The sequence below is a fragment of the Uranotaenia lowii genome, chromosome 2, assembly GCF_029784155.1.
Source record: "Uranotaenia lowii strain MFRU-FL chromosome 2, ASM2978415v1, whole genome shotgun sequence".
NCBI lineage: Eukaryota > Metazoa > Arthropoda > Insecta > Diptera > Culicidae > Uranotaenia > Uranotaenia lowii.
In genome coordinates this window covers 165,417,485-165,430,551 of record NC_073692.1, presented here as the reverse complement: position 1 = coordinate 165,430,551, position 13,067 = coordinate 165,417,485, and the positions used below count along the sequence as shown (strand labels likewise).

At 39.7% G+C, this 13,067-nt stretch overlaps 1 protein-coding gene across 1 annotated transcript in view; it reads right to left on the bottom strand.

Moving 5' to 3' along the window:
• Positions 1-10,757, bottom strand: part of LOC129742059 (uncharacterized) — a 75,823-nt gene extending 65,066 nt beyond the window's left edge. Inside the window, 2 exon segments of the mRNA XM_055733906.1 lie at positions 10,361-10,558; positions 10,615-10,757. Coding sequence (XP_055589881.1) covers positions 10,361-10,558; positions 10,615-10,757 — 341 coding nt within the window.
• Positions 10,758-13,067: the final 2,310 nt, after the last annotated feature.

The following is a 13,067-nucleotide window of genomic DNA, read 5'->3' as shown; positions in this document are numbered from 1 at the left end:
TAGATGAAGAACGCAGTGTATGCAGTAAAATAAGTCAATCAGAAAAACACCAAATGATTGAAAAATGGGTTGAGAATGCAGCGAGTCCCGAAAAAAACGATGAAATTAGCAACACGCTTCCCAAACAAGTTGAAACGTCAAAACAATCGACGAACAAAAAATCAGTCCAGAAACCAGTCGTCGATCAAAATTCATTGACTGTGGGAAACTTCCCTCAATGGAAGTCTGTTGTGACTGGAAAAAGCGCATCAATAATCCAGGATCCGAAATCGTTAGAGCAGGCTATACCAGCGTTTTCCGAGAAGCCATTCGAATCATTACCTGTCTTCCAGAACCAGGTAAAAACGATTGTTTCGTCCACTGCTTTTTCTTCGATTGCCTCGTATTCAAGAGGTACACACACAGTACCAACGAAAACACCACTGGCCATCGTGAATGAAACGAATTCGTTGCACTCCCCGATTCCTTCATCACGTGTGATTAAATCGTATCCAGCTAGAGGTACAATGTCCTACACCGTTTTGCAACAACATCAACATCACGAGCCGCATCAACAACAAATCTTCCAACGTCAACAGATACAGCAGTTTTATCCAGAGGTAACGGAACCAACAAATGTAGCAGTGCCTCATGTGCCCCCAAGTCATCAAAATCCAGGTGAGCCCGTTTCATTATTACCCTCTGATGGACAAGCATCAGGACCCCATGAAAGTAGTGCCCTCGAACCTCTTTTAAAACAGCTCGGTTTGGGCCCTAACGAACAAGTCATATTTACCAATCCATTGACCTCATATCAACCTACCCCCTCACAACTAGCCGCTCGACAGCTTATGGCTCGTGACCTTCCCATATTTGATGGTAATGCATCCGACTGGCCCATATTCATAAGTAGTTTTACTAACTCTACTCTCGCTTGCGGATATAGCTCTACAGACAATCTTATTCGCTTACAAAGATGTCTGAAAGGTGGGGCGTTGGAAGCTGTGCGAAGTAGCTTATTACTTCCAGAGTGTGTACCTGACGTGATAGAGACGCTCCGTATTCTTTATGGTCGTCCGGAAATTTTATTAAAATCCTTGTTGGAAAAAATCCGTTCGATTCCAGCCCCCAAACCGGAAAAATTAGAAACTTTGATTGATTATGGCTTAGCCGTCAAAGGTTTGTGTGCCCATATGGAAGCGGCGAATCAACAGAACCACCTTTCAAACCCATCTTTACTTATGGAACTTGTTGATCGGCTACCGGCACATTTGAAATTAGAGTGGGCGAACTTTAGTGCTGATATTGTCGACGTTAATTTGCGGAACTTCAGTACCTTTATGACTGGTTTAGTAAGATCGGCTAGTCGCGTTACTTTGTACAATGGTGAAAAATCACACACTAAGAACGTTAGTATACACACCCATTCTGAATCAAACACTCCGGTTGAGTACACTCCTGTGGGTAGAGTTTGTCCTGCTTGCAGCAAAAATCATCGATTATCTGAATGTGAAAGATTCAAATCACTCGACATTGATGAGCGTTGGAAATTTATCGAAACTGAAGGAGTATGTCGAAATTGCTTATACAAACACGGAAAAAGATCCTGCCGCAGCAATAACCGTTGTGGAATCAATGGATGTACCCATCGACATCACTCTCTGCTCCATTCCGTCCGTTCAGCCACAACCCCTCCGCCTTGTTCCTGCAATCGGTCTGCCAATGTTAGCACTCAAAATTCAAAAATAAATAGAACGCCGGCTTCGGGTGAAAATCATACCCACTACGACATCGATAGGTGCTTCCTTTTTCGAATTCTCCCCGTGACTGTTTATGCTAATGGAAAATCATTGACAACCTTTGCGTTCATAGACGAAGGCTCGTCGCTTACCCTAGTGGAAGAGACTCTTGTAAACGAGCTTGGTGTCGAAGGCACATCCCAAGTACTGTGTATCAACAGACTCTTGTAAACGAGCTTGGTGTCGAAGGCACATCCCAAGTACTGTGTATGCGCTGGACCGGAAACGTGACACGTACAGAGCTTAATTCCAAAGTGGTCGATTTGACAATATCAGGACCAAGCTCTCTCAAAATGAATTTAAAGGATACCCGCACTGTAAAGGATCTTTCGTTACCCCGACAGTCCCTCAACTACAAAGGTTTAGCAGCACAATATCGACATCTTAAAGGCCTACCTGTTGCTAGCTACTACAACGCTGTTCCTCGAATACTGATAGGCGTAAACAATCTTCATTTGACCGTTCCGTTACGCATTAAGGAAGGTCTCAGGGAGGATCCCACTGCAGCAAAAACCAGATTAGGTTGGTGTGTCTACGGTGGCATGGCGTGTGAGAAGTTGAATGATCAACCTGCTGAAACACCCGTCTCTTTCATAAACTGTCACGCGTGTGATTGCTCGAGCGATAAAAATCTTCACGACTTGGTTAAGAACTATTTTGCGAAAGAAGATGTGGGGGTTTCTCCGCTAGTTGCATTAGAGTCTAAGGAAGACAGCAGGGCTCGTCTACTGTTGGAACAAACAACTACTAGAATCTGTGACAGGTTTCAAACAGGATTATTATGGCGGTTCGATAATTTTGAGCTCCCCGACAGCTACCCGATGGCCGCCAAAAGAGAAGAGTGCCTTCAACGAAAACTGAATAAATCTCCAGAGCTACGGATTAATCTTCAAAAGCAACTAGATGAATATCAAATTAAAGGATATGCCCATCGAGTTACGAAAGCGGAACTCGAGGACACAGATCCACGTCGAGTATGGTATCTGCCCCTGGGGGTTGCCATTAACCCTAGAAAACCAGAAAAGATCCGAATGATTTGGGATGCCTCAGCCACAGTGGATGGAATTTCACTTAATGCAATGCTTTTGAAGGGCCCTGATGAACTTCCTCCCTTACCTTGGATACTATTCCGCTTCAGGCAATTCCCAGTGGCTGTTTCGGCGGATATCTCAGAAATGTTTCATCAGGTGAGAATCCTTCCAGAGGATAAACAAGCGCAACGCTTCTTATGGCGAAAAGATCCTAACCAAACACCGGAAATCTTTGTAATGGATGTGGCAACCTTTGGTTCCACTTGTTCTCCGGCATCCGCACAGTACATTAAAAACAAAAATGCACTTGAATTTAAAGAAAACTATCCACGGGCTGTAGAGGGAATAGTCAAGGGTCATTATGTTGACGATTACGCTGACAGCTTCGAAACGCCGGAAGAGGCAGCTAGGGTCTCTCAAGAAATTCGAATGATACACTCGAATGGTGGATTCGATATCCGGGGTTGGATTTCAAACAGCACACAAGTTCTCAATGATTTGGGAACAAGTTCAATACATCAAACAAAGAATTTGGATCTTGATAACAATAATTTCGATCGTGTCCTTGGAATGCATTGGACCTCTGTGAGCGATTCGTTGAGTTTCTCTACAACACTTCCCGTTGAATTTCAAGAAATAATTTCATTCGGGGAAAAACCAACAAAACGTCAAGTTCTAAGATGCTTAATGAGCTTTTTTGATCCCTTGGGACTTCTGGCAGCCTTCATACTCCACGGAAAGGTACTTCTCCAAGATATTTGGCGATCCGGGATAAAATGGGATGAAAAAATAGACGATCGATGTTTCGACAAGTGGCAACAATGGACTGATCAAATTCCTCTTATTTCAAATCTTCGTATACCCCGATGCTACTTTGAAGGAGTTACCCGAACGCATTACAAGCAGCTAGAGTTACATATTTTCGTTGACGCTAGTGAAGACGCGTATGCCGCAGCTGGCTATTTCCGTGTTCCCGACTCCTCGGGTGGATTTTCCTGTTCGCTAGTGATGGCCAAAACAAAGGTTGCCCCCTTAAAGCACTGGTCAATACCTCGGTTAGAACTTCAAGGAGCTGTCTTAGGTACCCGGATTAGAACCTTTATCGAGGACGGACACACCGTAACCGTGCAACGTGTTGTCTTCTGGACTGATTCCAGCACTGTCCTTGCCTGGATCCGGTCCGACCATCGTCGATACACGCAATTTGTGGCCTGTCGAGTCGGAGAAATTCTCTCTTCCACGGACGTATCCGAGTGGCGTTGGGTACCGTCGAAATTGAACATCGCCGATCAAGCAACCAAATATAGTGAGAAACCACAGCTTCATCAAAACAACGAATGGTTCAAAGGACCTCATTTCTTACGAGACGAAGAGATCAACTGGCCCCAACCGAGAAAATTGCCGGCAACAACTGAGGAATTAAAAATCTCATTCTGCACGCACATAAATATTTCTGTTCCTCAGCCAATTCTTGTATTCACTAATTTCTCAAAATGGGAAAGACTATTACGCACGATGTCATATGTATACCATTTCATAAACCTCAAACTCAATATAAGTAATCCTCATTTACAGGAAGAACTTAAAGCGGCTGAAAATGCAATACTGCGCCTGGCACAATGGCAAGCTTATCCCGTAGAATATGAGCGTTTAAAGCGAAAACTGGAGAATGAGAACGTGAGCCTTGATAAAAATAGTGAGATTTATCAATTGAACCCATATTTGGACGAGCATGGAGTTATGAGAGTTGACGGTCGTATCGGTGCAGCGACTAACGTTTCGAATGCAGCTAAATTTCCTGTTATCTTGCCGAAATCGCATTATGTTACCGAGTTAATCATACTCTACTATCATCGTAAGTACCTGCACGGTAATTCCGAAACGGTTGTAAACGAGTTGAGGCAATCGTTCTACATTTCACAGATTAGATCAATAGTAAAAAAAATCTCTCAACGTTGTCAACATTGTAAAATTTACAAAAAGAGACCAGAACTTCCTAGAATGGCCCCGTTACCGGAAGCACGATTAGCTTCATATACACGTCCCTTTAGCTACGTTGGACTTGATTTATTCGGACCACTCTTGGTCAAAGTAGGAAGAAGCTCAGCGAAACGATGGTGTGCCCTGTTCACTTGCATGACGATAAGAGCTGTGCACATTGAAATCGTGTATAGTCTAAGCACGGAATCGTGCATAATGGCGATACGTAGGTTTATCGGACGTCGAGGATCACCTATCGAAATCCACTCTGATAACGGAACGAATTTTCGGGGAGCCGATAACATTTTACAACAGCAGTTACAAAGGATTCACTCTGACATGGCTTCAACGTTCACCAACATCTCAACGAAGTGGATTTTCATTCCCTCCAGGACTCCACACATGGGTGGATGCTGGGAACGGATGGTCCGCTCAGTCAAAACAGCGATGGAGGCTAGCACAATTGCCGGAAGAAAACTGGATGACGAAGGTTTGAGCACACTAGTAGTAGATGCCGAGGGTATCGTTAACACTCGACCGCTCACTTACCTGCCACTAGATACGGAACAGAGTGAAGCTCTCACGCCGAACCACTTCTTATTGGGTAGTTCTAACGGAGTAAAACAAGCGAGCGTAGAGCCAACGGATCCGAAAATCGCACTCAGGAGCACATGGAACGGGATTCAATTTCAACTTGACATTTTCTGGAAACGCTAGGTACGCGAATACTTACCAGTTATTACACGGCGTACTAAATGGTTTCAAGAAGTAAAACCGCTTGAATCCGGAAACTTAGTGGTTATTGTCGACGAAGGGCGAAGAAATGGTTGGGTTCGAGGTGTGGTAATTGAGGTCATTAATGGAAAAGATGGGCGGGGTCGTAAGGCTATCATACAAACCAATAAGGGGCTTACTCGACAGTCGGTTGCCAACCTGGCTGTGCTAGATGTCGATAATGGAATCCATGGGCCTAATGTGTCGTCGGCCATGGTTACGGGGGGGAGCATGTTGGAACTGGAATCACTGCCAAAACACCGCGACAGCCGAGACACCTAACGACAACGACGAGGACCAGCGACTTTGACAGAGACCGTGAAAGTATGACATCGACGGAGGTCTGTCCATTACGATCTGTTCAATTTTGCAAGCTCATCAAGTAGACAGCGTAAAATAGATTTGGTGAAGTGAAATTAATTTATACTAACATTTCCATTTTATTTAGATTTGCTTTGCGATAAATGGTAACTATAGTTACATAGAAACCAAATACGTAATCATATGAAAGAATTCAGTGAATTACAATCAGGTACAATTTCATACTAGGATTCCTAACCTATCCATGTGCACTTATATACTTATACCACATTACAGAAGCCATCCTAAATTATCAAAGTTGTAGCGTAGGTTCGGAATAATTATACGCAAACACTGAATATTGTACGTAGAATCTAATACTCTTTATAAACAAACATTAATAAATATTTGCCTATGCAGTTGTAGCACTTGCTCACAAAATCAGCGTTTTGCCTACCCGCGCCTGCAACAATACCGTTGCTCGAACAGTTCAATTATTTTCCGCGTGAAATCTGGAAACTTCCAGGACTATTGAAGACCATATCAATATCTACTTTATCGATAGCGTCTAGAACAGTCTATGCTTGGGCATTGACAAAAGGCTTAAAATGGATTTCAATGCAAACGTAAAGGTCTCTGAACGTAGGGAGACTCCAATCGGTATCAAGTATCCAATCGGAATCAAGTATGAAACTGTAGGTTGGAGACTTCTGCCGCTATCTTCTTGGGTGATTCGAAATTGAATCGTAAGCAGCAGAAGATTTCACGTCGTATCGAGACCCTAGATTTGCTTCCAATCATGCTTCCGAAAATCTATCATTTTCACTGAGCCATGCTTGACTACATTCAGAGCCAAAAAATCAAAGCAGTCAAATTTCCTTCTTCAACCAAATCATACAAACAATCATGCATGACAACGACGCTTCTGTATTTGAAACACTTTTGCGATACATGATGAGGTAAAAAAGGACGCAGACTATCAGCAACGAACGTCTCGATGCTGATTTCCTTCCCCTAACGACTTTCAACCTTTAGAATCATAACTGATATGTATCAGTTCTGAGCGATCTATGTAGGCTATCAGATGATTTTTTATTTTTCGTTTTGCCTAGAAGGACAAAATCATGACTAGGTAACCGCAATGAACTGTCCAGCATGTGCTACAGCTTTTTTGAACATTTGGTCCTGGTATTTATTCAGATTTTTCCTTTTGAAACATTAATGATCGTCTATCAATAACGAGCATTATCAACAATGATGCGAGGATAGACGTTCGGGAATGATTGAGGGAGCGACGTTCAAAATGTATCACCAAGTATGTCGATCACCGTCGATTAGCCACGTGACGAATAGCAACGGAAGCCTCCGGTGGGGCATGGTATATCTTCTTGTATCAAGTTAGTGTTGATTTTCGACATATGTATATTCAATGGGTACTTTTACCACGTGCGTATCACAGCACTCGGAGGTAGCATCATTCTAGCTAGAAACCATTCCTGATTGCTTTTCTTGAGCGATTTTCCGACCACTGCTTCCAATACGCTAGGAATTCTCTATTCAAGAACCCTGTTTCACTTTGCAACTCTTCTTCAGCTATCTTACCTTTGCCACAAAACCACTTAGAACAGTTGGAAAGTTTAACGCAGAACTAACCGCTTGAAAATCTACATTGATTGAACAAACTACAACCAACGCCAATATTTTCGCTAGACTGCTTCTTCTTTTTGAAATCTCGCTGAGGAAAAAAGGTTTAACAGTTCACCACCCTCTAAAATTCTTTTTAGTACTAGTGATACATAAATAACGACAATGCTTGACTACAGCCTGCAGCCATATTTCTGCGATCACAAACCGCACTTTTTTTTTTGTTAGAAAATGTTCGATTGCGGTTTCTGCGTGATCCGTAGATTCCGTTCGAAAAAAACATGGCTGATTTGACTATTGAAGTTCAGTTTAAATAATTCTTTCAAAAAAATGGAGATTACTCTCTTTCTTATTCATTTTATTTATTCGTATATTTATGCAACTTAAGATTGATGATCTTTTATGATCTTTTCCTACAATGTATTCGAACATTTATCATGTCTTGGATTTGTTAATTAAGCCTTTCTTCAAAATCAACTGCCATTATATTCTACCCATCAACTGCCGAGTAATCTTGTTTTGTTGAACCAACCTTAATATTCCATTGAATGGATTTCTGTCTGTCAGTCTGTCTGTTCCCCATAGACTCGGAGAATACTGATACGATTTTCTTGAAACTTGTAAGGGTTTGGCTTTTGAGGCCGGAGAAGGTTTCTATTATAGTTTGAGATACCTTCCTCTTACTGGAAGGGGAGAGGGGGGTCTCCAAAGCAAATACGGAATGTTTGTATAACTTGAGAAAAATGATACCAAATTCGGCATGAGAGAGGATTTGGTTACGAGAAATATTTCTTTGAATATTTGGTATCCCTCTTTTTTCCAGAAGGGAAAAAGGAAGGGAGAGGGGGGGCTCTCTTAAATTTTTTAACATAACTTGAGAATTAGTCAAGCAAATGGAACCAGATTTGGAAACGGGAAATGTTTTAATGATTAAATATTTGAGACTCTCCCTAGACTCCAGTGGAGAGATTTAAAGTGGGAGGGCGCGTTCATACATTTTTTTGCAAAGATCGAAAACTATTCGAGCACATGGAACCAAATTGCTTTGGGAGGATATTTGAATATAGGAAAAGATTCTATGATTGTATAAAACTCCTACAGATTACCATTGGGAGGATAGAAAGGGGAGGGGGGCTATATAATTTCTGCAAAACTCGATAACTGATCGAGCGAGAGGAATTAAATTTAGTATGCGAAGGTATTTGAGTGAACGAAATGTTCGAAGGTTTGAAGCTCTTCCCACCTTTCATTAGAGAAACATAAAAGAGGAGGGGGTTCCCATTCAATTTTTTCTATGACTGGTAAAATAATCGAGCAAATGGAACTAAATTTGACATGGGAGGATATTTTGGTATGGCAAAAGACTCTATGGTTGTTTGAGTCCTCTCCCTGATCCCAGTCAACAAATATGAAGAGAAGAGGGGGCCACCACAATTTTTTTTAAAGATGTCCAGAGTTAATCAGTCGAAAAACACCGAATTTGATATGGGATTGTATTTTGATACGAGTAATGTTTCTATAATTATTTGGGACCCTTCCTTTCTTCCATTGAGTGAGATAGGAAGAGGAGACGAGAGCCTCATAAATTTTTGTTACATATATATAAAATTAGTCATACGAAAGAAACCAACTTTGATAGGAAAGGGTTTTTGGGATGGAGAAATGTTTCTATGCTTATTCAGGGCTCTCTAATGATAGGATAAAAATGGAAATACTTTTTTCGCCCAACTCGATAACATTTTAAGCAAATGGGGTCAAATTTGTCATAGGAAAGTATATGAAAATAAGAATTCAGACTCCTTCTTTCTTTTCAGTGAGGAGCTTGGGGAGGAAGGGGTGCACCAATACTTTTTTTTAATAATTTGAGAAATGATCGAGCAAATTTGGCATAGAAGGGGTTGGTGTACGAGAAACGTTTTCTTAATTAGTAATCATGGGGACTCTCATAATTTTATTTTAAAATGACTTGGAGTGATCAAGCAAATAAATTTAAATTTGGCTTGGGGGTTGGAATTTTATACAAGTAAAAAAACTTATTGTGGCAGGATTTAGAAACTTATGAATAAATAAATACAGAGTCTTAATTTTAGGTACAAAACAATGATTGGAGAACAAATTTTGAAAACAGACAAACACATTTAAGAAAACAAGAAGTAATCTCTTTTGTTAAATTTCCATCAAATTTAGAAGGTGTAGCAAAGCACACCGAGTCAACTCACTAAAAATAATCTTTAAGTATAAAAAATTCAGAGCAATATTTAATGATAAAAAGTGACTTCACCAAAATCCCACGATATTTTAAAGTTACTTGCTGAAAATTCCGACAACTGCACCGACTACCGTAGATAATGTTGTTCCCTTTTGACCGAGAACAATTGAGTGGGAGGATTGTGAAATTTTCCGGTGCTCTTTGAAATGGTCGAAAAATTTACGACTGGCGCAAGTTACGAACAGAAGGACATCCATCGGAGCAGAGAGAAAAAAAAATCATTCGACTGAACGGAGAAAATAACGATCGCTACCGGCTGTCGCGCTACCAGAGAGCCCCGCTAAATTTGCATTCGAGTTATTAACTTTATCTTTCTGGCCTTGGTGATTGTTAACTTTAAGCGGGGCGCTTTAACCTCCCACGTATCAAAGTTGTGCAAGAATCAAGTTCTGATGCTTTGGAATATCCAATGTTGGGCAATATTTTCATTATTGACGTCATTTTGGTTTGAACTTATGTAGTACACTAAGACTTATGAAAATATTTTTTCAAAATGAGTTTCACTTGAAATAACCAAAATTGCACGATAAAATGATAGAAAAGACACAGAAAATATATGTTCTGATGATACCCAATCTACTTACTCACAATAGTCGTCGAACATTGTAGTATTGAGTCGTCTCATTGGGCATATCGTCAAACTTGGCATCGAAATGTTCCAATAGTAGTGATCTTTTTCGATCGTTACCACAGTACTTTTCGTTCGAAACCGTTCCCAAGATTCCAAACTTAGGGTCGTCGAAAAATATAATGCTCCACCAATGAGAATGATCCAGAACAATCTGCGAAGAATGGCAAGTTTTTATAAATAGAATGTTTAAGTACCTCAATTTCTTACTTTTCTATAATATGTAACATTGTGTTTCCCAAGAAAGTAATTCCATGGATCGCTCCATGAGAAAAGAATATGTTAATGAATGTCTTTACACGATCGAAAAAAGTCGTGGGTTTTTGTGGGTGTATAGGTTGGTCAGAATCCATCTCGAAAAAATATCCACAATTTTTTGGTATATCACTCAAACTCCAGCAAGTTTGAAACTCCAAGTGCTCCACTTACGAACCAGACGGTTAATGTGCCCGCTATAAATCGTGTCCAGCACAATTATTGCCCAATGCCCGCAATTGGTGGCATGAATAATCAATTTCAGCTGTTTATTGAGTTATTTATTCATGAGAATGTGCATAAGATTAATTGGTAGTGTTTATGCAGATGCACTGATATGTATCTACTCACTGTTGGTTGTAGTTCCGAAAATCGAATTGTCAATCGCATCATTCATTCATCCACCGTAAAGATTCATTTATCGTAGCATAATTGAAAATAATTTGCTCAGTTTGCAAATGGAAATTGATCCAATGAAGTCAGGCAAAGTACAGAATTAGGATCTTACCAACTAAAGTTGCATTTATGAGAGTCAGTTAAAGTTCAACTGTTCACACTTCTACAATTGTTCTTTCATTGTGTGTTGTTTGTGGTGTGTCAAGTTGAAAAAAATACTCTGCGATAGGTTCTGTTGGAAGTAGCAAAACTATCAAAGGGTTGCGTTGCGGTTAAACTGTTTAAATGGGGAACATGGGGCAAGTATGTTATCAATGAATGTTGGAGTACAAGATACAATTCCGTTATCGTTAAAATCATAAGCTTCAAAAGTGCATAAGCATTCATAAGCGTTCATATTTTTTAATTATTATTTTCTTTAAATACGAAAATTGAAGGTAACTTCGTCTCAGCGAAAACGTAAAAGTAAAGCTCCAGGTAGGCAAGTTGATGATTTGGCAAGCTATGTAGCTTTGAAAACAAGAAAAAAGTTCTTGATGTTTTTGATATTTCCTCTGTTCAGAAATCGATGAGAGCAAGTTCACTGGTGTTGGGAAAAAGTGGTAGAAATTTTGACATTTTGAAAATATTACCATACAAAAATGTTTTCAAGATCTTGGGGCGTTGTATTTTTTTACAACACTGTTTCTATTTCAGCCGTATGTGATAGAAATATAGCTATTTTTGCATCACAGCATGCGAAAATACAACACGTGTTGTAAAAAAACTAGAAGTCCACAGATCTTGAAAATGTTATTGCATGGCAAAATTTTCAAAATGTGCCGTGAGTGTCGAAATTTCTACCACTTTTTCCCAACACCAGTGAACTTGTTCTGAAAGGTATTCGATGAAAAGTGCGAGAATCCATCAAAACAGTCGACAAATCTCTAATAGGGGAAAAGTTCATATAACGCCCCATGTGGCTAATACGCGCCACCCTTGTTTTGAAGAATCTGAAGCATTTTAAGCCTGCAAAATATTACCAATTTGTTCTAAATGCTGTGATTGGTCATGGCAAGTATGAATTTTTCCTTAAAATGCTCCTGTGTCGTGATAATTTCACAATTTAGGTTTTTCTTCATTTCGATCTAAATTTTAAAACACTTTCAATAAGGTGTCACCAAGCAGAGAAAAACGAATAAGACAATATTTTCTGACACATCGATAGAGGAGAATCTAAACTACGATTTGATGCTAAAAAATTATACCGAACTCGCTATGGTATGCTTTTTATAGGTATGTTTTATCACGGCCCATGCGCTCGTTATAACGCGCCAATCGTAGTAGGCTGAAAATAGCATTAATTTTTTAAAAAGGCCAATTTTCATTGAAAATGAACAAAAGTCTAAAACCTTATTTTGAGCGTTAATTACGCCCAAAAAATCTACTTTTTTTTTAAATTTTGATTAGTCCATTTTGATTTTATTTTCATTCAAAGTGTCTGTAAATATTGGTGTGTTTTCGGTCTTCGGCTGCTTTCGGGTGTGTTCGGCTGCTAGGCGCGTATTGAATACACGGCGGCGCATATTTGCAACACAGTTTTGTTCTGTGGTTTTGAATAAGGTTTTTAAAAATCAAGTTTTTGAAGCAACTATAGCAATTTGAGTAATAAAAAATCATAGGCATTTGTAGAAAACAATTTATTTCAACGATTGCACCCATTTTTAACACAACTTGTACGTGGAATACATAGAAAATCAGCGATTCGCTTAGGTGGCACATAATAGGGCATGTTCCTCTATGTGTTGTGAGCCTATTTGGATGAATAATTCTACTGAATCAAAGCAATCGAAAGATTCCCATTAATTTAACCACGGAATTAGAAAAGTTCAGATACCCGTGTTTTTAAATAGAAAATTCTATTTCGATAATTCATCATAAATTTATTCTTTTTAGAAACTGAACATTACACCGATCACAAATCTGTCAAACAAATCTTAAAATTCGTTGTTTCATACAATTTTCTACGTAGA